At 41.1% G+C, this 27,763-nt stretch overlaps 1 protein-coding gene across 4 annotated transcripts; it reads right to left on the bottom strand.

Annotated features, from left to right (window-relative positions):
- Positions 1–6,281: 6,281 nt before the first annotated feature.
- On the bottom strand, positions 6,282–27,731 carry ASRGL1 (asparaginase and isoaspartyl peptidase 1). 4 transcript variants are annotated; one of them, XM_055714461.1, is made up of 7 exons: positions 27,712–27,731; positions 25,954–26,196; positions 22,238–22,380; positions 16,688–16,842; positions 12,378–12,496; positions 10,369–10,479; positions 6,282–7,701 (listed from the first exon to the last, which is right to left on the bottom strand). In XM_055714461.1, exons 2-7 carry the CDS (start codon positions 26,138–26,140, stop codon positions 7,466–7,468), a joined length of 951 nt encoding a protein of 316 aa, XP_055570436.1. In that variant the 5' UTR covers positions 26,141–26,196; positions 27,712–27,731; the 3' UTR covers positions 6,282–7,465. The 4 variants fall into 4 exon arrangements, with proteins under 4 accessions (XP_055570436.1, XP_055570435.1, XP_027653271.1 ...); XM_055714460.1 differs by lacking the exon at positions 27,712–27,731 and adding an exon at positions 27,474–27,668; XM_027797470.2 differs by lacking the exon at positions 27,712–27,731 and adding an exon at positions 27,081–27,325.
- Between the last annotated feature and the right edge of the window lie 32 nt (positions 27,732–27,763).

Here is a 27,763-nt window from a genome sequence, read left to right as displayed (position 1 = left end):
ACATGCCTGTTATTGCTAAGGAAACCACTTCCTTGGTATTCACATATTCAGCATGTCTCCAGTTTTGGTGCTCTGACAAATGACATCGTGCTCCTACACCGAGTAACAAAGAAGGGTGGAGAAGGCTGTTAAGATAACTTGATGTATCTGAAACACCAGTACAGCTTTTGCAGGACTGCCAAACTTCAGGTAGGTTCTACAAGAGTGAGGGGGGTCCTTCGTTACCCGGAGTTCAGAAATGTGGAAGAAAGGTTCTGGTCCACACCTCAGCAAGCTCAGGTAGTCTGGAGGTTTCCTGGGTTGTAGCAATGGCAGTACTCTCACACCACTGTAGATATGGGGAGACAAGTTTTCTAATACAAATATACCTGAACTATTCTGTGTAGAATTTATTTCAGCTTTCAAGTACATACTTCCCTTTTCTTTGGCATTTGGGTATCAGAAACCAAGTATCCTCAGGTGATATTCGGTGATTTTATTAAAAGCACTTGGATTTGAACTTGGGGTCTGTGGGACTTTTTCCATTTTTCTGACTTCTTACTCAAATAAGAAATCAGAAAGAGTGACAAGCTACGGTTGGTTAGGACTGAGAATCTCCACCAATATGTTTTGGGTTTTTTTTAAAGCAGATTGAAGCAGAATTTCTTTGAAGTAATGTATTTGCAGATCTTAATCTGGCAAGAAGAAAATGTATCATAATTAGGCGTATTTCTACACTAAAAGGCTAGAACAAGTCTAGTATGCTTCAGGATACAAGTGGGTTTCATTGTAAATATAGAATAGCTACTGAGATTACTGGGACCAAGTGTGAGGCACGCACAAATCACAGGAATTGAACAGTTAAAGCCCTGCTCAATTTACTGAGAGGCTACTGAGCTTTTGATATGTCAAGATCTATTTGTCTAAATGTTATCTGTAAAAACAACATAATGTAGTGAACTGAGCCTGGGACTGTGGAGGCCAGAAATCAATATTCTAATCTTGGTCCTGCCTCCGATGCATTTGGTGGCTCCAGAGTAGTTGTTTAATCTCCCTGCGTGCTCGCCAGAGATAAAACGGTTCAAATATAATAAGCTCCACTGAAGAGCTGCGCAGATCAGTTCACAGCTTCTGTATACTTCTCTGAGGACCTGAATTATTATATAAATATTACCATTATAGGCAGGACTTCTGGAGGTTTGTCTCCAGGAAAATATATACTGTGTATCTTTGGATCTGAGATTTCAGGTCTATTTTCTAGCAGATACCCTTACCCCATAGAGACTTCAAGCACAGCCTGGTGGCAGCACAGAAGCCACCAGGGTATCTGCCATGATAACATTTTTTTTTTTCTTAAATGTGTTAAAACAGAATTATTTAAAAAGTAGTTCTCGTGTTTTCTCCCAGACAGCATCCTCATTTTCATTCTGCCTGTGGCAAGAGTAGACCATACTTCAAGAGAAATTATTTGCTTAATGGAGAAATAACAGAGAGAAGGACCTATGGCCTGTTTATTTAGGAAGTAAGACTAGATAATAATTGTGATTCCTTCTGGGTTAAAATACTTGAAAACGTGCTGAGTTTCATGTTCCACTCATTTTCCCTAATATTATAATTTCTGAGTGATTATCTTACTAGAGGCTTAGCTGAGCCACGCTCACTCCCAAGGATCTCAGAAGAGCTACCTGAGGTAAGACAAAAGATAGATAAAAACGCCTCAGTAAAGCCACAAGAGCCTTTTTCGGCTTTTAAAAGACAAAATCAATGGGGGGAAAAAAATAACCAACCAATACCACCACAAATTATCTTCTGTAATACAGGGAAGGAGAAAAATACTGGCTGTATCCTTCTTCCAATGCAGCAAAGGAGTTCCACATATAGAGGATGAGAGTACCCACGTCCCAGCAAACTGTGCACTTTTCCAGCTGGAAAGAGAAGCAGTTTGTGAATTCTTCTAGAAGCTGCTAATAAGTGAACATTTAGAAATTGCTTAGAAAAAGCAAGTGCTAAAACAACAGGATTTACACTTGCTGGTATGTGTATTTGCTTGCCAGTCATTAGTATTTGCAGAAATGAGTCCAGCACCTCTGACTGCCCTGGGTTTTGTCTCCCGTATTAGCCAGCATGGCGCTCTCGTAGTACAGTCGTTAGCACAGGCTGCGATTGGCAGGTGGCAACTACACCTGGACTCAGACAAGGCTTCGTACACCATCAGAAAAAGCTGGAAATATTTGCTACATTCAGCAGGGAGGGTGGTTAATGGGGGCGATGCACTCCCGGCAGCCTGGGTTGCTAAGCGTGCAGCCTGCTATGCCGCTAAGCAGGCAGGACTGGGCAGACCCATTAAGGCTGGAAGCAGCTGAGTATTTAATAAGCTGCACGCTACCATGCATTTACATAGCTTAAGTTTTAGTAAAGCCCTAGCAGTAAAGGGGCAAAAGTGCAGGGCTGGAGGGCTAAAGCCCACGCAGACCACATCATAACCCATCCTGTCCTCAGCAGAAAAGGACTTGGGGAAGAACCGCGAGAAAACAAGTTATTGCTCCAACCAAGGAGAATTTTAAAGGCCAAAGGGCAAGAACATTCCAAATAACTGAAATTAAAGCACATGTGACCAGGTCTGGCAAAGCTCGTTTACACAATGTTGCAGGGTATCTATCTGCCCCCAGTAAACCAAGCGTAAGGAGCACAGTAGAAAGGAAAATTATTCCCCTCCTTTGTGGTTTACATGTCTAAAACAAAATGACTTTTAGCTCGCCTTGTCTGTGTGATCTTAAGATTCTTTTATGTGACTCACTTGAGACTTAATAATTTCCCAGTGTGCATATTTAACTATTTCCCTGGGCATCATCTTTACCCCGACGCTGCCGGAGACTGGAGTCCTGCCTCACGCAGTGCCCCCCCGCAGCAGGCTCGCCGTCCTCTCTCTTTTCTACTCCCTCATTAGCAAAAGCTGTTTCAATACTCACAGAGCTACCAGCTTTGGACAGGCGAGCCTGTGTCTCATTTCACTTTCTCTAGCGCAATCATGGACTTCAGTGACTGTGCTTTTCATTTATACTGATGTAACCAAGACTGAAATCTGTCCCACAGCAAATATTTATCAGAGCATATCAAAGGAAAAGCACACCAGAAGAGAAAGCAAAGCAGCAAGTGCCATTAAAGTTTGCCAAGATAGATTTCAAAGTCAATGAAAAACACCCCGGAGACACAGAGCTAAAATGTAGGACAAAGTAGAACACTGAAAAAAATAACCCCAAATTTCCAAAGACTGATGTCCTACAGAACAATTTTAAATTACTTGTAACGTGCAAAGATTAAGAAGGAAAAGTTGCACAGAATGAACAATATATGAGCAACATCAATGCCACTCTGCTGCTTTTGTTAACGTCTTGGCTTTGATATGTATGCCCTGCTCCGGTCAGGGACCCTTTCTACAGAGTAGTAAAAAAGAAACAGGACAACATTCACAACTGGCTTTCTAAATGATAGAAAATAATGGGATGCCACACTTTAATTAGATAATTAAAACTCTTGTTGCTGCTTTGCTACATGCCAAGGACACTCAGTTTCTTGGCAACGGACCTCTAACTTTCCTCCTTTGATATCCAGGTCACAGCCATTTGGGTTAGAGGCTCATTTCCAGCAGCAGCACATGGCAGCGGCACACAACTGCGCAATCCTGCTGTTGGTATCCCCCTAAAGTTCAGCGTCTTTCAACTACATCTATAAAAGCTGTTAAAACACTTATAAAGGGTAGTTTTCCAACGTTCACAATGGTCAGAGGACATGCATGCATATTAAAAAGAGGTAGCCCTGCACAACATCGGCAGCTTCTTACATCATCAGCAACAAAATCTCATCCTGTTCCAGCTGAAGAACACGACTGAAAGAGTAGAGAGAGAAAACAACTGTTCCACCCTCAGCTCTCCAGCTCCCTTGAAAGTTAGGTCTACCCCACCCCCGACCATTTGCTGTCATCCCCCTTGTCCTGGTTTCAGCTGGGATAAGAGTTAATTTTCTTCTCGGTAGCTGGTGCAGTGCTGGGTTTTGGCTCTGATGTGAAAGCAATGTTGACAGCACAGGGACGGTTTTGGTTGTTGCTGGGTGATGTTTATACCGAGTCAAGGACTTTGCAGTTTCTCGGGCCCTGCCAGCGAGAGGGCTGGAGGGGCACGGGAAACTGGGAGGGGACACAGCCAGGACAGCTGACCCAAACTGGCCAAAGGGGTGTTCCATACCATGGGATGTCATGCTGGGTATATATGAACTGGGGCAAAAAGGAAGCGGGGGAGACAGCCGGCGTTATGGCGTTTGTCTTCCCAAGTAACCGTTACGTGTGATGGAGCCCTGCCGTCCTGGGGCTGGCTGAACCCCTGCCTGCCCGTGGGAAGTGGTGAATGAATCCCTTGTTTCGCTTTGCTTGCGTGCGGGGCTTTTGCTTTCCCCTTTCCCCCCATCTTTCTATTTTGTTATTATTATTATTATTGTTGTTCTTACCTCTTTATTCTGTTTAAATTATTAAATTGTTCCTATCTCAACCCTTGACTTTTACATTCCTTTCAGATTCTCCTCCCCGTTCCTCTGAGTGAGGGGGAGTGAGTAACTGGCTGCGTGGCGCTTGGCTGCCGGCCGGGGTCAAACCACGACACCCCTCTCGTAAGAATGGGGAACACTGTCCTAGAAGAGGTCTACCTGCTGTCCAGATTAGATGGGGAAATCACGTACATTTCTGAGGAGCACCGACGCAGCCAGCTAGCTGGAATAAAAGCACGTGGGCCTGACTGCTGGTACCAGCGCTTTGTCTGAGCGGCCAGCATTTGAACTGTGGAGCAAGCTCCAGCCTAAGGATGATCAAATGTCATCAATCCATATGCAAGGCACACTTCTTCATTCCCAGCTCCACAGGAACTGGAAAGGCGTAGCAGCACATGCATATTTTTGAAAACCAGATACTTTTTCATGAGAACGGAATACAAAGCACACTACCAAGGAGCGGGTGAAACAGAACAAATCATACAGACCAGATGGTAGTCGCAGTGCTTAATGCACTGTTGGAAGGTGCCCAGCTAGTCTGGTGATGAGCGATATAAGAACCTATATAGGATAAAGCTCCTTGTAAGTGCCAGCTATTTATTACATTATATTCCTGAGAACAGCTGAGGTGAATTAAGCACAGTAACCATTTACTATTCCTTCTGACAGCCCCGAGATCCTATCTGTACTGCTGCTATGGTTGATGGTACTTTCTGGGCAGCTGTGAACTTGTTCAAAGCTAACCAAAAGCCAACTATCCAGGTTAGTGGCGTGCCAAACCCTGGCCAATAAACCACCCACTGGGGGCATCAGCTTGTGCTTGCTGCCATACTAACCATCACTTGGGTTTCGGTCAACTTGGAGCATGACAAGAACAGGCTTACAAGCACTCAGAAAACATAACAAAAACAAGAGCTTGACAAAGATGATACACCAGGTGTTGTGGTAGCAGTGGGTTAAATGCTCCTCCCTCCTGCTACTGCAAGCGAAGGAATGGTTACTAGCAACATGCCCTCTACCAGTCTTTAATCTGATAAAACAGATACAAGACACGATATTTGTATTCTTCTTCTCTTGTTTGCAGCCTGCATCCATTCCTATGTATCACCATCTAGCTCTAAGAAACATCCTTCAAATGTGATTCTTTTTCATTAGTAAAACTGAGTAATTTCATGAAAACAATGCTGCAAAGTGAAATTTGGTGGAACTTACGGAGATCACACTTTCTATTGCCTGTCCTGAATCTGATCTCGCACTAGGGACAGGTGACATGATCAAAGCAGATCCTTGACCGCAAAAATCTCATAGCCTTGATATTCTGGAAACGAAGCTAAGACAATACCGCTTTCCCTGCCCCCAACCCCCCACCCCCCACCCCTTCCCCATCCCAAGAACAGCCTGGCCCTGTAAGACTGGTATCTCATGCACAGAAAGGGAAATTAATTAATTCTTACTCAGAAGAAGACCACGTCTCTCTACAGATCAGTGCATCTTACATACTGTTACTGTTCCATGAACTTTTGATGATCAGATAGTAGCCATTTTCTACATGATCTCCTGTGGAACAAAGTACACAGTTATCCTCTGCATGAGCCGTCTACTCCTGAACCGTTGCTGCCCACACCCCGTCAGCTGCAATGTCTTAATAAACCATGGATCAAACTAGAGAGCAGGTTAGACAGCTTTGACAACCTCACCGCTCTGTATGAGCCAAGTCAGCAACATGGCTTATTGTAGTTGAGACACAGGTATGGTTCGTTTCAAACTATGATTTAAGATTTTTGCTGTTTATTTGTGTTATCTTGTAAAGGGAACATTATGATGACAGGCAATTGTAACATACAAATCTGTCCACAGAGGAAACCTAGTGACCAGCTAAAATCCATAAAATTATCACACAGGTTTAGCCCCAAAAGTTATGTAGTCAAGTCAGAAAAAAGGAAAAAGAAATTTTGCTTTCTTTTAAAAATACGAAATCTTAATGAAGAAACTGTATTAGAGGTAATGCAGAACAGCAATTATTTTTTAACAAGAAAACCTCTCCAGAAAATGATTGACTTCACACAAGAAGCTTGTTAAGGGGCAGTTTTGTTCTAGTATAGCTTGCTTTTATCACTTGATTGTAGATAATTATTTTTTCCAGTTAATCATCATCTGTCTCACGTTTAGACTTAAAAGGCGCTTATCACCTTTGTATTTGAGTAGCAAAAATTGCTGGTTTATTTATATTTATTGAAATCATGACCTTCTTTATTATTACCCTAGATATCAAGTCAGTAATATCTTTGCTGTTCACTATTGTAGCCTACTTCGTTGCGACCTGTTTTTTAATTGTAAGTCTCACGTCAATGAATGGAATAAAAAGAACTCCTTTGAAAGCATCACGTTTCCCATCTCTGGAGACAAGTTATTTTCTTTACTTCATTACTATTTCCCCTGACGGTTATCTCAAGCCTGTGACAGTGATGTAGCCTTAACTCTTCACTGCCGCTCGGTGGTATTTCACTGACAGTTAGCACTCATTATCATGGGTGACCGCTCAGAAGACTCTGGAGGGTGATGCAATTTTCAAAATTCAGTTTTTAGTTAATAGGTATTTATGTCTCAAATCATCCTGGCAGCAGTCTCTGAGAATGGGCACAGAAAGGAGTTCATCTAATACTGAAACTCAGGCTCCCTTTAATGTAGGACAAAGGCGTGCTAACCAAGAAACCTACTGACCATTCTCTCTTATCTAGAAAGAGAAGCTCTCCTGACTTCCTGAAGGTCTTAAACACTATACATGTATCCATGACCACTGGAGATCTATGTCCATATTTCATTTTGACTGTAAATGTGGCAATGCCTGTGAACCAATCAAAAGTAGATTTTTCAGAAAGATGAAATCAACTGTCACTGTCCTCCAGCAAAAAATGGAGATCACTTTTCCTCAGTTGATGTTTCTTCATTCTCAGAATCCCTCACTTTCAGACGTAAGTGCTTCGTCAACAGATTTTGTATGCCTCTCTCCAGCATAAATCCCGTAATGCAGCTGGTCATCCTTTACAGTAGCCCAGGACATCTGCTTAGTGGAGAACCTTGCTGCCCACTCTCCTGAACTGTTAACAACAATGACACCTCCTAGTCCCCCAACTCGCATCTTCATGTAGTCTAAGGCAGTGTCAGCAGCCATCTCTGGTGACATTCCTGAAAAGAAGAACAAGATAACTTCATGGTACCTGTCTTGAAATAAGTTTTAAAACTCCCTTCAAGTTTCACCCTTCCCCACGGAGCCAGCCAAATCTAATTCCTCCTTCAACTAAACTAGCAAGAAACTTCCAGCGTAGCAAAGGAACTGTTTACAGGAAGGCTCTGGACAGTTGCTAGTAGTTGCTATGATATGATGCTGCTACAAAGACAGGATTTAAATAGATTTAGATTGTAATTCAGTTTCAGTGTTTGATATAGACTAACTCATCAACCCTATGCTAAAGGCACAACATTTCTCATGCCATCATTTGAAGTGAAAAATGCCAACCTGCAAGATTCCATCAAAGGTTTATCGGAAGGCAGGTCTAAAGCATTTACAATTTGAAAAAAAACCAACACAAAACCCCACATGAAAACAATCAAAAATCTCAGTCATCTTCTACGTTCCAAATCCAGTGGCTGCAGTGGAGCTCAAAGCACGTACTTCACATTGTCATAATTTATCAAAAGCAGACAGTGGCATTACCCTTCCTGAAACTTTTGAAACTATCAGGCAAGATGAGGACTCAACATACTAGACATCAGAGAACCGACCAGCAAAGCAACCTGATCTTTTCATTACACTTAATCTGTATTAAAGGAATATTTTCTAAATAAATCAAAGTTAATGCGTACATCATACACACATGCCTGTAATAGCTGCAGAATGTTTGTTCACTACAAGTAGGAATATATATTCAGGAATGCAGTGGGCTCAGCCTAATTGTTCTAAGACATATACCATTGGTAACATCATGCAGCTTAGGTGGCAGAACAAAAACTGACCTTCATGCCTTCATTGCCTCCCTGCAAATTTTTAGTTAAAACCAAACAAAACCAGCAGAGTCAGAGTTATTCACAGCACTGGTGACTGACAGGATAAAGCTCCTTTCTCTGACGTTACGGGTGACACTGTGACTATTCAAGTCAGTGGCACTAACTTCAAAGGGTCAGTATTTCACTGTTTGATTTTTCATCAAGACAACAGCTGCCACCATAAGACAGAGATTCCAACAGCTGTTAAGACTGGCAAAGCAATTCACTCCTGAAATATGACAGTAAATTTTGCAGCATTGGTCCAAAAGAAGATATTTACTATGTGAATTACTGAAGAGCTAAACAGCATTATGAAAGAGCTCTATAGCTGTTCTTAAATACGCAACTGTTCAAAGACTCAAAAAGTTGTTATAACTTGAGGGTTTGTTTTCAGCGCCTTCATGGAAACATGGGGTGGGGGTGGAAGTCTATTGCTGACGCATTTTCCTGGCATCTGAGTTATACTTCTGGGTAGGATGAATGAAGGTAGAGCAAGCACAGGCAGGGTGAACAAGTGCAAACCAATTAAACATGCATACACGTTCATTTTCTTTTTTCTTTTTCTCTTTTTTTTTATTAAAAAAACCCACTTTTTGAGACTCATTTGCCTTTCATGCTCATTTATGACAAGCCAGATAACAGTTATCAATGCATCAGTTTTGCAATGCAGTTAACTTCAAGCCAGAGAAGAAACTGGCTTACACAGTTTAGACTAAATAGAGCTTAGAAGGCTATTCACAAATTTAATAGCTAGGGACATAATATACAGAGTAAGGGGGGATCATAATGTCTTAGAGCTTTGGGGAATAATCTGTAGGTTGTATTTTATGCGGAAACTATCACATTAGCCAAGAGATTTACGGAGAAATGCACCCATTATATGCCAACAGCTCTGTAAAGCACAACAAAAGTATTCTCAGCTGTTACTTGTCTCTCTACTTACTGCCCCTCCAGTGAAAATGTAAATTGAAAGTTTTCCAACTATTTCCAGTTCAGTTGATCTCAAAGCAAGTTACTGTACTGTCCAAAAGCTATGGCTTTCTAAAAATAATGGTGATACGTATATTAATGGTTCTTCAACTGCATGCAATACAAGTGTGTGTCTGGCTATGTTTACAGGCTGTAATATAATCAAGGGTTTAGATGACAAACTAACTCATGAAGATAAAGCTCCAAAGGGTCATCCCACAGTCAGATTATATTACAGTCACATAAGACATACTGTGTCAGCTGTTTATCACATACTCACCCAGTCAATTTAGTATATTTTCCAAAACAAAATGAAAATTTAAATCACACTTAAAACATCTTTAAAGCATTTCTGTTGCTATAATCAGAGTTGTTAAAATAAAGACCTTTACAGTTTATTAGAAAGGTGATACCCTATGCTTTCTCATTTGAGCTCTGATTATCTGTCTCTAGCCCTTCCCTATTGCTTCCCTAAATATATCTTGCTTTTACTTGTTTTCTATTTCTTTGTTCACAAAATTTTAGTTCAAAATTGGGAAAAAATTATTCAAGAAAACTTCAGTTAAATTAGACAAGAATGTCTTTCAATGTACGTTGATCTAAAGCATGATTAAGCATCAAACAGCATAGGTATTTCTGTCCACTATTTTTTAAGGCTATTTTAACTTTATTAATACTTCAGTGCTTTGTTTTGTTTTAAAGAGAGGTGATTCATCCACATACCCCTGGGAGCAACTCTTCTGACAACTGCTCTAGGATAATAGTACATAAACTGAAACCCATCATTAGGCAACGTTTCCTATCCTCATTATTTCAGCTTACAGGAAGTTTGGAATTTACCTTGCTCCATGTGATAGAGGATCAGTCGGGCTAAGACCACTTTCATAATGCTCTCCCCATGTCCTGTGGTCGAAGTGGCACCAGAACGGTTATCAGCATAACCTCCACTTCCTTTTCCGAGGGGGAAAAAGAAAAAAACAACCAAAAGGCAATAATCTGTAATACAATTTACAAGCTTTGTATTGTTTAAAATAGGTACCAAACATTTCTTCCTAAAGTTTTGGCAGTTCTGTGCACTTCTGGGAGCAAAGTGTCAGTAACAAACTTTTTTCTCCTTTCTGCCTCAGTTTCAAAAGTAAAATATATGAAAGAGATCAACAACAGCTGGATGAAATCAGTTGCCAAGTTGAGAGAGCCAGAAGACTAGTGATCTGCTTGTGGTACAAGAAGCAGAAGCAGGCCAACAATTCACAGGGATGGGCAAAAATATTTTCCAGAACAGCAAGGGACAGCATACTGAGGATCAGCAACATAGTGATGGGATGCAGAATGCCAGGTCACACAACATTATGAACTGAGAAGATAGGAAAGATGATGTTATGAGGACATTAGTCAATTAAGCAAAGTACGAGGGCAACTTATCTACAAGAGCAAAAGCAGGTAAGAGATTTGAAGAGCCTGGGCTCTAGTGAAACATTACTATGCGCCCCTGCAGAATCCTGTAAGTCCTCACCACAAGCAGAGTGTTTCTACTCTTGAACTCCCACCCCCACCTTTATTTTCTCCTCCCATCCTTTTTTTTTGCAGGCGCATTCCACACCCTGTTCTCCACCAAGCTTCCTCTTGCTCAACACCCATGTTTCTAGCACATCACCTAAGAAAAATATTTCCCAGGAGCTAGGAAGGAGCATACCACAGCATTGTAAACAAGGTACTGGAGGAGGGGAAAAATGCACAGAAGAGCAATGAAAGTTTCTTCCCTTCTGTACTTCCCTGATCAGATCAGACTCTTTCAATGGACCCTGATTTACACAGGGAAAAACACTGCCACGATCTGTCTGTAAAGGTCCCCTTTCAATAGGCTATAATATTTAAAAGGACAGCTAGCATTTCTGTATCCAATCCCGCAGATGTTTAGTAAGAGCAAAAGCTGCAAGCAAAACGCACAACAGTGCTCGGTTTCACTTGTCCTGCACAGACCTGCGTCCCGTACCACAGGAGCCCTGAACATGACTTACATAAAAGAAGGGTATTTGCAGTCAGAAATGAAGCTGAAAACCACAGTCAGAATGCAGAGGGTACCAAAGTATTAGCAACTTAGGGTGCAAGACCAAGTTAGTATTAGTTTTATGATAATCATATACTGCCAACAGCAGTGCTATTTGATTTTGGAACATGTTTTACTAAAAGTAATTATTTTCTAAACCCCAATTGAATGGTAGAACCCTGAAGCAATCAAATGGCAAGTTTGTCCCATGAGAGGAAGAAGTCTGGGGAAAGGATTTCAAGGGTCTCTTTATACTTGGATAAGAGATCTCTTAAAACATTTCCTTTATTCCAACTGCATCTATTAGGCTCTCATGCAGTCTTGTCAGGGCTCTCTAAGAACAGGATTTTACTCAAAATTACCAGTCATTTTCCAATTCTGGCTCACTGATATAACAAACAGTAATTACACCTACTTCCTTAAGTATCAAGCAAACAGCATCTTAGTATGGAACAGGCTACATTTTTTAACTTAGCTGTAATCATGGATGTACAAAAGCAGAGATTCATCACAAAGAACAGAAAGGAAACAGAAAAAAAAAAAAGTCAGCATTCAGGAAAGGACAGAAAAAAAGAAATTCCCATCCCCATTTTCCAGACAGAAAAGTGCTGGATGATGATAATGACAGCACCATACCTCTACTCCCAATCCTTACTGGCAATCTCCATGTTGTGTTAAGGAGCTTGAGCTTTGATACACTTGAATGTTAGACCTCCATTTCAGCTGTACCGGAATGTGTAGTATTTATTTTTTTTTTCTTTAAATGAGATACCTCCAAAAAATGAGAAGCAAGACCCTGTACCTATACATGCTGTGTCACCAACACGGCCAATCAGCTTATTAGAGAGTCCTCCAGTGGATGTTGCACAAGCTACATTTCCTTCACTGTCTACAGCAACGGCTCCAACTGTTCCAAGGTCTCTGCCAAGAAAAACAGTTCACAAAATTAGGTAGAATTAAAGCGTACCTGTCAAAGCATGTTGCATTTATTCTCCAGATAGCCTTAAAAAAAAAGATTACTGCAAAAACATTGCTGCTCATCATAAAACTACTTTTAACATGCTTCTCATTACAAAAGTAACAAGCAATATGCAACAATTCTCATAGCTTTATATTTTAATAGAATAGAAAACACTCAATTATTTTTTTTATTCCCCCCCCCCCCTGACTTGTTTACCTTCATAGCACTGAAACTTTGACTTGGGGAGGAAAAACCCAGCAAAGCAAAAGCACACAGGGCAGAAATATTTCTAGCCATCTCAATTCTGGAGTAGTTTTTTTGGCTGTGACACACCTGACACAACTTTCCCCTAAACAGAACTCAAAGATGCAAGAATTGTCTCCACTGTCTTAACAGGAGGTTAACCGGAATTCTTAATGACAATGCACATAAACAAGCAAATACAAAAAGGACAGTAATGTTGTGTATGCACTGAATCATTTCCTTCCTGTTCCTCCTCTTTCCTCTTCCTTATTCCCCTAAATGTTTGAATGCTACACACACAACAACAGAAAGTTATTTATATGCCTTTCAACTAGTATTGTTCACAACACATCATTAATACATATTTTCATCTTTGTACTCTGCAGCTATGCAATCTTGAGATTTAAATCACTTGGCCAGTTGAATCTGTTGAAACCACACATCAGCTTAAAAATCTTCATGCGCTGAAGAATACAGAGGTCTCAACTACTGCTTTATTTTTTCAGCACAGCAAAGTCATATATAATAGGCTGCTTAAAATATACATGTGTATTCATACCCAGAGAAAAAAAAAGGCTGTTGTAACTTACTGTAATAGTTGCTGCACTGAGAAGCAACACATTACTGACAAGCAACAGTTTAGAGTGTCCACATATTCTGATCTTGGCAGTTCATGTAGAAACATGAAACAGTATCTGGCTAGAAGAGGCATACCAAAAAAATCTACATCCCTCCACAGAGGAAAAGAATTTTTGACAAACCTTCAAGGAACTGCCCAACAGGTGGCTGGAACAGGAATACCTTTGGAAGTTGCCTGCGCACTGATGAGGGTCTCTCTATAGCCCCACAAAAATCTAAGCTAATTAAGTCAGACAGCCTTTGTGTACCCTGAAACCCACAGCCAACTTCTCAGAGAACCAACTTCCTGTTCCCTCCTGCTTATGTAAAATATCAGACTGTCAGTCCCTACACTTCATTCACAGCAATTCAAAGTTGACTGATGAATCACAGGCCTTACAAACTGCTCTGACATTTATGTGGAGACGGACCTCATCTCAAACTGATATGACGGTGCAGATGGGCTTCCCACCCATCCATCTGTTACAAATGGTTCGCTGAAAAGAATATTAGTAAATTCAGTACTCCTTTGCAGACTTATGTGGCACCCTTCAACCAACTGAAGTTAGATCCTCCTGAGAAATTAAGAAAGGTCCATCCACATGTACATTTTCCTAGGTATGTATCTACCTTAAGCAACTGTGAGAATAATGAAAGTACACAGATCACATACGCAGCAGCTACCTGTTTTGGTGCAAGAGCTCAACTGGCAATAAATAACAAAGTGAATGTGTCTGACATACCTTATCTGCGGTGGAGCAAACGGACAACTACACTCTATTTCCTACTGTCCCTTTAAACTTCTTTATTGCTTCAGCGACACGTTTCCTTTGTTCAACTTCAGAACAAAGGCAAAGAAGATACAAACAACCTGTTGCATAGCTAGGTGACCCAGAAACATTACTAAGGCAGGCAAAACTGTCCAAGTAGAGATAACATATTACAATCACCTCTCTGTTGTTAGTCAGTGACAGCAGCAAGAACCGCAATGAGTACCTGTAGTATACCAAGGATGCTACTAGTAGTAATGATTTTGTTCAATCAAGACTTATTCTTATGTACTGCATACACTGTGATACAGAATGGATGTGGGATTTGTTCATTCCATTTTGTCTCTTTCATTATCCAGTACTCATGAAGCTACTTGCAGTTATTCTATCCCCATTCAACTAATGAGGCATCTGCTATTTTGTCTCTTAGCCCTACATCAGTAGTAGGAGTTTCTGTGAATTGCTGTCAGGGTCCTCATTAATTCATACCTCCTCGAGTTACGCTTGCACTGTGATTCACAGGGGGGCTAGTAGCCCCTCTGCTGCCTTTCTCTGGTGTTCTCAGGAAATCTCCAGCAATTCTTGACAAAGGTATGGTCAGAATCTTTGGAGTGAGACACTGAAGATTAAACAAACCACATCTTACTTCTCAGCAAAAGGCATACAAGATGCCATGTTGTACATGCAATGGCATCATAAGCTTTTAGCATAAACAAATGCAGGCTTCTAACAGCAGGAGTGAAAGGTCTCTCTTGTGGAGACACAAAGCTTCGCTCAGAAAGCTGGAAACCCCCAAGGTTTCCAACACTGTTAGGACCAGAGGACTGGAAGTAAATTACACACCAACCTTCCAATTCCCAGTATGATCTGGTATTATGTTGCCAGTGACTAATACTCCTTTGCCTTCTGTCTGTCTGCCTCAGGCAAGTTTCTGCATAATCACTGCAGACATAACATGGAAAAAGAACATTCCACATGTGATACAGGAACAAATGGGCTTGCATAAAAAAAAAAAAAAAAAGACCTGTTTTCAGCTTTGTGAAGTCGTGCTGATGTTTTGGGCACTGGCTGTCAGAAAAGGAATAGTGTGGCTAAGAAAACAAGAAGTCTTGAGTCCTCCAGAAACACACAAGCCTTCTATTATGAGATATTCCAGAACAAGACAATGCTGAAACTGAAGATGCCTAACACTGTTGTAAAGGAAAAAAATATATCATTAATCTGTTAGAAAGAAGGAATGGAGACTCAGATGCCATGCCATTCCAACTTACATAGTCAGGAGACCAACTGGCAGTAGGAGCTACGCCATCCTCAAAATTCTTCAGAATTAATTATAATACCACACAGTCCTTGGACAGACCAGAGAACAAAAGAAAACTTCTGTTGGATATAAGATGAACTACAATTGAGACTTTATGGTCAAGGAACAACTTCACTTTGTTTACAAGACCATATTTACACTTGCCTCATGAATTTGTTTTTCCCTCTAGCAATTTACTGAAAGTAACATATAGCTTGTAGTTTATAGCCTCATTTCATGGACTTTAATTAACGTGCCCACAGAAGAAACTTCCTCCTTCTGATCTACAATTCCTTCAGCTCTGCTTCTCCTGTTACTACTTTTCACTGAACAGAGAAACAACATATAATAAAGCACTTATGTAATACAGTGTTTTCCTATGTCACAACCATTGACATACAAATGGTAGCTCAAAACAATTTAGTATTTATGCCTACCTCACAGGCATAAAAAACATTTCTGACATCTGATGATTTTAATTCCTTTCTTATCCACCTCATCTACTTCTCTCTATGAGACTTGCTTATTTTTCCAGTGACTTCCATTTTGCTGTTATGCAATACCATCCAGTAGCATCTCTTTTCACACCCACCACCACACTGAAATTCTTCATCAATTTTTTCATTCCTATCTACAATAACCAACAGACACAGTCAACGCAGAAAGACTTATGGTCAAAATCTGATGTTTAACTACCTAATCCAGTTTAAAGACAAACCTGATCATCTACCTAACCAAGATCAACTTTTTTTTTTTTTTTCATGGACTTGTTTAAAAACGTGAACTGGAGATTTTTTACAATCACAGTTCTTCCATGGAAAAGAACTAAGCGATACCTGCTGTTTGTAAAAGCTGCTCTATGTACTTCTATAACCAGTAATTTCAAGACCAATAACAAGTCCTAGCTTTGGGCTCCATTAAAGCCACAAAACCTATACTATGGCAAAGTGACTGACTATCTTCTTAAGCATCAACATGTTTGTTGAAGTTTGTTCCAGTCACCTACACTTAAGCAAATTCACTGAAAGCTTCATTTTTTCATTACTTTCACTGAGGACATACTGTGAAGACTGTATCAGACCATCTTTGGTTTGTTTGGTTGGTTGTTTTTTTCCTGTGGTTTTGTTTTTGTTGTTGCTTTGTGTGTTTGTTTTTTTAACTGACAGCACAAATTAAATTACCTGAATTTAAAAAGAAAAAATATTTCACAAAAATCCTACTTCTGAAACTCTTCAGGGTTGGAATCTGGCTCAAGGTTCTTCTTCCATCTATCCCGGGATCTCTCAGTTATGAGTTTCTCCCCTGGAGTCTCAGGAATACCCATGGCCTGAGCAAACAGGTGTGCACCATGGTCAGTCAGGAGCATGTGCTTCGTCTGCAGAAGACAGACAAGAGATTCATTGACAGTTCTTGTTTTGCCTTCTACTGAGCAGCTTTGTATAATCACTTTTTTATTTTTAGAAGTATCCACACAGAGAAAATTCCAAATTTTGTTCTATTTCTAAACTTTCTAGATTTTTATGCCTATACCCTCTTCCACTAGTTGAAAAATTTTTCAGCTGTCCAAAACACAGATACAAATTTCATCATTAGTAGAAAAGAACTGCATTTATCTATTTAATGCTTATTATAACAGGGGAAGATTTCCTCTTTTGCTAGATTACATGCAACTTCTTTGTACTGTTTCTAGTCAATCATCAAATCACAACTGTTTTGTCCAGCTAACTGGAAGATCTACAAGGATTTTACTCACAAGGAAAGAATGGTAAATAAATTCCTGTTCTATTTGAGTCTTACACCTTGTAAAAAAAAAAAAAAAAGCTGAATATCATATGCTAAGGTGTTTCTTAACATCAGCTGAACCATTTTATTTTAAATATTTCTTTCAGCTAGCTGGTACTCTTACAGACCCAGATGTTTAAATTTAAGAACAGAATACTGTTCTAACAGGTTTGACTAAAAAATGTTTGCCCTCGTCTAACAACATTTGCAGAAGCTCTATTTTGATTCCTTTATTTAGCAAAACACTTAGATCAGATTTTAAGTCAACAACCTTAGTTAAATCCATGCTGCAAAGCCTGTACAGCTTGGTTAATTCATATTTTAGCAAAAATTGCCAAATAAATTTGTTTCATTAATCCTTATACTTTATTAGGAGCTCTAAAATCTCATTTTTCTTTTTTAAAATATCTATCTAAAAACAAGCATCAACTTCTTGGACCACTACACAGCTGTTAATTGCTTATCAGGGGACAGGAAGGATTTAGAGGAACGGTGGTCTGAGTATACAGTATTGGAGTAATTTCAGAGCACAGAACTTAACTTCAAACAAGCTTTTAAGTCCATGCACCAGCACAGCACACAGATACCACCTAAGGTCCAAAAAGTAGAACCACATGATGCTAGAGGCAGCAGGCCTGTAGAGCCTTGCACAGCACTGAAGTGACACATACTCTGCTACTCTCTGTGTTAGGCCAGAGGCTGGGCATTTCTGTGCCATGCTGCATTCCACAGGACACTTACAGTCTCAAAGCTTCGAACTTTCAAGATGTGGCAGCCCATCAACTTCTGTTGATTTCTAAAGCAACAACAAGGTATCACTACCATGACCAACCCATAGCACTGCATTGTTTTAAAGGATTCCAGTCGAACACCTTCCCAAGCCACAGACACCATTCTCTGCTTAAGCCTATTACGGCCTCTGCACTAACCCCTTCAGATAGTTACAGAAGCAGGAACTGTGACTAGCCTTTAGAAACATTCCTGATGTTGTGGCCCTAACATCAAACCTTTTTGAAAACTAAATGCCTTTTTATCAACAAATTAAGTCCTCAATTCACAAGGGCATTGCTTTAGGTTACAAGAATAAGGGTACAAGGAAGAAGTCCTTTGTATATGTGGAACAGCGGGCAACAGGCTTACATGCCGAGTGATGTTACCAGACGATAAAAAACCCGCATTCCTAACAAAGCTGGTGTTCTTCGACTTGGAAGCCAACTTCTTTGTGCTACACTGCCCCCCTCTGCCGCTGCCACTAAACCACCAGAAGCACAGCATCCAACAATTCAAACTGGTTTGGGGCAGGGGGGTAGGTGGGTGCGGGGGGTGGGTGTTGGTGGGCTTTTTTGTGTGTGGGCTTTTTGGGGGGTTTTGTTGCGGTTGTTGTTAGGAAATACATCGAACTTTTCTTTTGATGTTATCTGTATCAGAAGGTTATGTGCTCCATCACTTGCTTTTCTTCAGCAATTAAGACTCTATCCTTTAAATAAGTTTAAAATAAAAAATGAAGTTTTATTGTAGAAATGGAAGTTATTTCTTAAAACCTTTTCAAAGGTTTCTCTCCCATATGCAGATTCTGATAATATACCCACCTTCCTGAGCTGCATAAACAAATCCTTGCATATAGAGGAATAAGCTTCTAAAATAGGGTGGGGTTTTTTTGCAGTCCACTCTGAAACGAAGGTATTTCAAGGATAATTTGTTATTTCTCTTAAAAATACCTTGTCAATCAGAAGAGCTGGGAGAACATTGCCAAATAACCCAAAAGCACATTTTGCTGTCTCATCCTTCTTCTACAGTTTCACGAATATGTTTGCTTAAAGTGCCTAATTTATCTGGGACACATTTATACAAACTAATCCAAAATGACAAATAAATTAAAAAAAGGGGGTAGGGTGGGGGTGTTCCAGAGATCTTGGTAACAAATAACAAATTTTGACAAGTTTAGTTAATTTTATGCGAAACAGGGCATCCCCCAAATTTCTGCAGCTGGCCTGAAATTCAGACCATCACTGTTTGTTATTTAACAATCCTGCCAGTGTGCAGAGCACAGAAACAATCTGTACCTTTGCCTTGAGAAGTCTATGTTCTAACCTAAATTCTCCTTTCTCTCAGGTAAAGGGCTGTATGATATAGTAGGGAAAAACATATACACAGTTCACATACACCAATGAATCAGTGCTCTAACGTTCGCGAGATGCACATCTAATGATGTGCTGGAGCTGAGGGGGATTACATGCCTCATCTAAAAAACACAAAACCAAAAAACCCCACAAAAAATCCCCCAACCATTTCGATGTATCATTTTATTTTTGTTCACTACAAACAGGAATATTCAACAGGACTTCAACTGCTTTCTCAAGGATTTGTTGAATTAGTTAACATGCTGAAAGCCTTCCATGTCTAGAGGCTGCCATGTTCAATGGCGTATCACAAATGGAAGTTATTCTGGTGCCCTCCTTTCTTCTACCCCATGAATTTGGGCAAGTTTGAGCGCGGTGAGAATATGACAGCACACAGGATGTGTGCAACAACCTAGAAGAGCTACTCTGGCCACCAGATGGAGCCCATATTGTTCCATAATAGTAATGGAAATAAACTACAAGCAGGTGGGGAGGGTTTTATTTGTTTGGTTTTGGGAGCTGTGTGTTTCAAAATTCCTTAAGGCAGTGAGGCATCTCAAAACCACGGGGAAATAAGCATCCTAACATGCTTAGGATCCCAAGAAAACTATAGTCTTATTACCCATGGGTTACAGAGTTAAAAACATTTTTAATTTTGCACAGTAAACCAAAAAAAAATGCTCTGAATGTATTGTGAAATAGCATGGGTTGGTGTCCCAAAATTCCTGCCCAAGATGAACAGGAGAGTAACATCAGTTGCCTACAGGAAAGCTGTAGAGGGACTTTTTACAAGGACATGTAGTGATAGGACAAGGGGGAATGGCTTTAAACTGAAAGAGGGTAGATTTAAATTAGATATTAGTAAGAAATTCTTCACTGTGAGGGTGGTGAGGCACTGGCACGGGTTGCCCAGAGCAGCTGTGGATGCCCCATCCCTGGGAGTGCTCAAGGCCAGGCTGGATGGGGCTTGGAGCAACCTGGTCTGGTGGGAGGTGTCCCTGCCCATGGCAGGGGGCTGGAACTAGATGATCTTTAGGGTGCCTCCTGACCCAAAGCATTCTACGATCAGTTGGTATTCCCATTTAAAATACTGGACAGAGAAGCAGCAGAAACTCACCTCAAGATATATCAAGTAATTGAGGCCAACATTTACATTTGAACTCTGTCCAAATTCAAAAACTTCTGTGTAGATGACAAACAGTAATATACTTTACCACAAAATTTCATAATTTAGGGCTACACAATTATACTTTGTCCTGCACAGTTTAACTTTTTGATTTCCTTTCAAATTTAGCCTAAATATTTTTGAACACCAGAAGCACCACACAATGACGAGAAAGACCTTGTAATAGACAGACAGACAGACAAAGGAGAGGTTTTTTGTTTTGCAGAGGGGTGGGTTTTTTTGTTTTAAAAAAACACTTTGGAAAGTTATGCTCTGAACAACCAACCGTGTTGTTTTGACTTTACTCTTGTGGACTTAAATGGGATTTTGTCATGGAGAAGACAACAAGAACAAAAAAAAAAAATAATAATCAGTGATTCTGGAATACGAACTGGGCATTAAAAGAAGTTATCTACACAAAAAAATAACAATAAAAAACCCCAGTAAACTAAACCTACAACAATTCCCCCAACATGCCAGAAGATGTCTTCACCCCAACCCTCCCACCTACATTCTCAAACTTTGAAAAATCTGGTCTTGTGAAGCTACAGGTATTTATTTGTTCTAGCTAAATGACAGGATAAAACCCATATGAAGGAACAAAAAGCTTATCCATCACAAGTTTTAAGATTGTCTTCTGGTAGACATACATTTCACTGAAGTATTTATATTAAATATCTCAGTGATATCACTTTAAAAGTGATAATTTAAAAGCAGAACTACCCTCCAGTTAAAGGCAAAAATAATTCTTATTTTCTTTGGAGGCTGTTGAGGACAAATTACATTTCAATCATCTTTATAGATCACCAAAAGCACTTTCATTTCCTCAGAAGTCACTTTGAAAGGTCAAAGAAACATAAATCCTCTTTGTTAATAAGTGTTTTTGCAAATATGAACCCTTTTCAACAATGGGGCAGCTACACTAGTGGGACAAAAAATGTAAACTCCAAACACAGTGCAAACTTTTTGAATGGTAAAACAGATAAAACATATCACACAAATGACCTGAACCATACCAGTTGCACCATTTCTGAAAGACCAGAGTGGTCTGCTGTGGCAGATATTAGAGGGACTTAGTGCAGAAAGGTAGATCGATTTTCCTGCCCTGGTAAGTTTAACTCTCTTGGAAAAATCTGTCACCATCACACGGTGCTAAAGTTATCTTCCATGCATGGAAGACCACAGCTTTGCACTAAGGCTACCATCTGATCAGGGCACAAAGGAAAAGGCTACCTAGAACAATGTAAGACTGTGTTACATGGCCAAACATGTTATTAGGCCACTTAATTCGGCTCCATATAGTTGCAAAGTCAACAGTATACTGTCCAGCTTTAATCTTGCAAGATCAAGCAGAAGACACAGTGATAGAAAAAGCAAATGAACAAATAGCCCTCTAAAATCTTTTAACATCAGCAGTGCAGCTACAGGAGATTGACATGCATAGGTCAATTACTCCTTGAGCTTCCAATTACATGGCAGAACTTATTTATTAAAAATAGCATTCTAAGGAAACATATCTCTCAAAACCACTTGAAATAAAAGTTCTTCTTGGTCATGACCATAGTTTCCAAACACTACCATTCATTTCTCCCTTCTTTCCTGCTTTAAAGCACTACACAAAATTAATCATTGAGGTCTATCAGTATACCAGATGAAGTTCTAAGGGAAAAAATGCTTCACCCTGAAGTGCATACTCAGCATACCTTTTCCATGACAAGTCGAGCAAGTTTTATTGGGTTTGCTATGCATTTAACTGCAGATACTGCTCCAGAGTCTAAATTTTTTCCATCCATGATAATGGCATCCATTTCTACTTCACCTTTTTCATTTAGAACAGATCCACAGCCTAAAAACAAAAACACAAAAGAGCAAACAACAACAACAAAAAATAATCGGAGGAAGGGAAAAAGAAGAATGTCATTAAGAGCTAAACATCCAGTGATTCAGTTACTAGATCTCATCAAGCAAGCTTTCTCTTTCCCAGTTTGTTCTCTGACTTATTGAAAGTATCTCCGGAAGACTAACAAAACAGCAGAAACAATGCTGAGTATAACCACAAAATCCAACCGTTAACAGAGATCTCACAGGGTACAACATCTACTTTAAAACTTATTTTCGTAAGATTAAAACCACACTTCCAATCCCACCCAAATTGACATAATAGCTATGAAAGTTAAAACGACAATCATGAATAGAATACTTTATCCCTCAGATAACTTCAAGTACACATAGAACTATTTTATTCTTACAATCCTTCCAAAGGAGGACACAACATAGCCCAACAAAATAGTATAGTGCTTGATTCTATCAACAGATTAACATCACACAGTGCTCCAAGAAACTGCCAAAATTGATGGAGCAGAATAAAAGTGTGCACTCATTACTGTAACAAAAGCTTGAAATAAGAAGTTCTTCCTTACCAAATAAACACACTAGATGAAGGAATTAAAAAAAATAAAAATTAAGTAATAAAATGTTGGGTAGTTTCCTTCTATAATTATCAGTGCTATCACTAACCTAATTGAAAATTAATGACATACAAAATGAGACAATGCAAATAGGTTGTTTTTTTTTAAAAAAAATAAAGCCGCTAACTGTATCACAAGGGAATAATCTGTTGTAAGACATCAAGTGCACAAGCCTTGCTAATAAGGATGGAGAAGATTAAACCCAGAAAGAAGTAAAAATAACCAAAACAAAACATGGCAGACTTGCACAGTAGCTCAGGTAGAAAGACCTGCATTGTGCAGAACTAAAACATGGGGGTTTTTATTTCTGTTAAACCAACACTAAACCAGGTCAGAAACCACTGTTAGCAACTGTTGACATAAGACTTCCATACCAGTGTACTTCAGACCTGAATATATGAAGTTAAATTCCCTGTTACAGGAAGTATCAAAACCCTGTAATCCTCCTCCTGTAATCTCCAAAGCCCTTCCTGCCACACAGACACACCCCCAAAAAGTTATTTTTCATCCCTCTTGATCGCATAAATTATTCCAGAGTTCAGTCCTGCATCATACATGACATTATTATTTCTAGACTATACTGACTATAAAAAGTTTACAGGTAACTGCCTTATGCCACCTGTGTTAACACATTCTTCCAGCTTTTCATTTAACTGGTGTAAGAAGTCTTTTTTTTTTTTTTTTTTTTCTTAAATAAACCCTGCCATACTCTTTTAACTTCCTTTGACAAGGCTGGCTCTCTAGCCCATGATCATAACATTCCCATTGGAACTAGGGTAACCCCTTCTCAAGTATCAATGATCAGAATCATGGTTCCAGGGGAAGCTCTACCAGTCCCCTTCATCACTGCCTTAATAATATCCTATGTCTACTGGACATCTCTCATGGGATACATTTTAGGATTTCCTAGAATTTCCCGAGCAGAAAACCTGCTTCCTACAAAAGCCTCCTTTCACAGCTGGTGAAAAGAGACAGGTGCCCTCTTAAGAGCATCCCACTTGCCTTAGAGAGCTCTATAGCCACTCCTTCTCATACTGCTGACCGCCATCAGTCTGTACACCATGGCAAGCAAGACACTAAACTGAACTTCAGGTTATCTGAGGTAGGATGAATCCTTCCTTCTGTGGTTACAGGCTGCCTTTTCACCTGCCTTCCAGCACAACGGGTATGGACTACCTGCCTCCGAGACTGAAAAAGCAAGAAAGCTTGGCTCACTTGTGGAGCAAAGGGCAGGGGGAAAAAAACCAAAGAGACAACAGAAGACAGAAAATCTAAGAGACACAAATAACAACCATGTCTGACATTAGGCAAATCACAGTAGGGGTACTGAAAAGAATACTCTGATTTCCTCTATCTACAGATAGATAAATCTGTCCTCTGTCCTGCAAAGGCTGAGGAGGAAAGAGCATGAAAGGATCACTATAATGACAGTTCCTAGATCTGGAGCACTCATACCAAGCCAGTTAATACTGCTAGCCAAAGATATGCCATAAAGGAAATATAACCAAGGCTGCTTCCTTATCACAAGAGCAGAACTTGATGACTTCATTGTGCTGCACAACCACTAAAATGGTAGTTTTAGGCAAGAGTATAGCTTCTGACCCCCTCCACCAAGCCTACATTAAGATGCATCTCCACAGCATGGCTAAACCTCACTCAAAAAAGGACACGATTTAATCTTTAGGCCCATTCTTCCCATTCTTTATTGCTGCGTCTTAACAATGTCTGTGTTTTCCTAGAAAGTACTACAGTAAAACTGATGTATCTTTTACAAAGCTAAATACCACACAGCGAGTTTTAAACCGCCACTCCAATCAGGGCTCCCTCCTCATTTTTGCTAGCTACTGAGAGTAGCTGTATGTAATGAGATATGTGTATGTATCTAACTAGATATATCTGTAAGCGATTACCAGGCTACTTGCCATTTAGATCAGCATAGTCAAACCTGAACAAGGGTGTTAGGCTCAAGCCAAGTTAAGTAAAAGTTAAATGAGAGAATGCCACTCTGATGTTAATTATATAATAGTACACACCATACTGCTAAGTCTGCTTCATGATTTCAGCATGAATCCTCTAAGAAAACAAACAACCATGTTCAACCCAAGTCAGTAATAAAGCAACGAAAGTTCCAGGTGAAGTACAAGCTCCCCCCTGCTTTCAACTACAAGGTGAGAAGGAACAACAGAATCTCTGCAAACTAAGTGTGCACATAACTAATAGCTACATTATCTAAAACACTGAACACTAACAAGTCAGACTTTCCGTGGTCATTCCTGACATACCTTGGTGGGGGCAGGTAAATATTGTCACTGAAATTCATCAAGATAATAAAATTGAGGTCATACAAAGAGAAGAAAAATATTCTACTGTTGACATTAACTATAATCATTAGGAAATCCAGTTATGAACCCTTACTGTATAAATTCATGACTCATATACCATTACTGCATTAATCTGTAATGTTATTTACAAATGCACTAATTGCAAGCATTAAGAGAAATCCACCTAAAATCCCCAAGAACAGTATTCCTCTGGCAACAGGTACACATTAAGGCTTAAACATTGCTGCAAGCTGTATTCAAGGGCCTTAAACATGAACATTAACTAAGCATATATGCCAATAAAGAGTCCATGTCTTACAACTGAACATGTGGCACAGTAATGGGAGAAGATTTACAGAAGATATGGCACCACAAGAATGAAACGGCAGGTATAAAACACTGAAAAATGAGAAAAGAGTAACTCATCTACCTAAGTGTAGTCATCAGAAACCATAGTACATACTATGCTATTTTATTACAGAGAAATAAACTATTTTGTGACATCAGCATTTACCCCATGCAACGTGCAAAAATAAAAAAAAAAATGCAAGCCGGCATTTTTAGAGGCATGAAGGCAAAACACTTGAAAGAAATGATGATTCTAAACCTACTTCATTCTTGAATAATTACCTGCATTAAAATGAGGATCATCTTCCATTGATCGTACTGCCTCCTCAACAGCATCTAAGGCACTGCCTCCCTGTTTCAGGACGCCATAACCTCGCAGTGCAGCCCTGACAACACCGGCACGACTTCCCTCTTCTCGTTCTTTAAAAATCCGGCCAGCTCCACCATGCACCACAATGACAGGCTTCATCCTGCCAAATTCGTCCCAAGGCTTTCAGCTGTGCACACAGATTACTGGTAATTAGCCTGTTTTGGAAAGAAGAGTCTTTAGCATGTGATCCCTTCTACATGGAGAGGGACTTGCAGTTTAGTTAACAGATAACGCGCAGTCTGACTGCAACCATTTTACCTTTCAGGAAGCTCAGTACTCACGTGATGAAACTCCCAATTCAAGTCTGGACTGGAGGATGCCCCAGGCAACTTGATGCAACTTTGCAGCCAGCCAGGCTTTGAGTAGGGAGCTGGGCCTGGTGGCCTCTGAAGGCCCCTGAGTTACTCTACAGCCCGAGTTACTCAACAATCTGACGATTTAGTGTGATCCCTGTCCGGTATTCCAAGTTACACAGAGACGAGCACCTGAGTAACCCTTGATCCTGCTAACTGCGCTTCACGTTTGACAGACAGCCCCACTGTTTGAGTACAGCAATATAACCAGCAATAATAAAAAAAAAAAAAAGCACCTGACCTGACCTACATTAACAGCTTAACCAGCCCTTCTGCCTGGACTTCAAACCTCTGACCTCTTGCAAGATTTTGTACTTCACACAGGAGAACAAGGCATTCAAACCTGGCAGTCAACAGTCTGTTACTGTTTGCAGCCTCCCATGAGCAAAAGAACGTCGCCACACACCTGCGGCAGCGGCAAATGTGCTTCTGCTTCCAGAAAAAGGCAAAGGAGAAGGAGCCTCATCTCCCACCAAAATCTAGGGCACCCCACAGAGGAAACTCTCCATGTGAAAACAGCTTCTCAGGGCCAGATATTTTTGGAGGCTGTAAAGAACAAAATCCAACAGCCTTTCCCTCATCCCTCACACAAGCCCTTCAAGCAGCGACCCCCTGCAGCCCGGCCGCGGGCACCCTGTTGTCAGGAGCGGCGACCGCTCCCCGGGCAGGCGGCAGCGGGAACGCACCGGCGGCACCACCAGCCCGGGCCGTTCGGGCGTTGCGGCCTGCGGGGGGTAGAAACGTCTCCATTTTCACCGAGGATCCCGTAAGCGACGCCTTCCAAGTTTTTATGTCAATCGGTTGCAACGCTCTTCCCTCCGCAAGGGGCAAGGGAGAAGGGACCAGCAGGGGCTCCCCTCAACCGCGGATAACCCCTACCGGGGCACCGCGGCGGCTCCTCAGCTCGGGTCGGGCCTGGACCGCGCCCCGCCGGGCCGCCTGCCTGTCTGTCTTATCTGTCGGCCTGCCCGCCCGCCTGCCGGCCTGCCTGCCCGCCGGGCCGCCTGCTCCCGGCGCTCCCGCGCTCATTCAGCCTCGCCCGCCCTCACGGAGAGCGAGAGCGCGGACGCGGAGCCCACCTGCAGCGCCCCGTCCCCCACGACAGCCCGCGGCAGCCGAGCGCTGGGCGCGCTCCCGGGCGGGTACCGGCGGCAGCACCGAACGGCCCCAGCCGCAGGGGACGCGCAGCGCGGCGAGGGGCTGGCAGCCTTTTCCCCAGCGGCGCCGCTACGGGCAGCCGCCCTCAGCAGGCATGGCGCCACCCGCCCGCGCTGAGAGATGCCCACAGTTAAGATGGCGGACTCCGACCATTCCTACCTCGGCAGGGGGCCGGGCGCCGCGGCTTCGGGGCTGGCGGGGGCGGGCCGAC

This window comes from Falco cherrug, chromosome 6, assembly GCF_023634085.1.
Source record: "Falco cherrug isolate bFalChe1 chromosome 6, bFalChe1.pri, whole genome shotgun sequence".
NCBI lineage: Eukaryota > Metazoa > Chordata > Aves > Falconiformes > Falconidae > Falco > Falco cherrug.
This window is presented reverse-complemented; position numbering and strand designations above follow the sequence as displayed.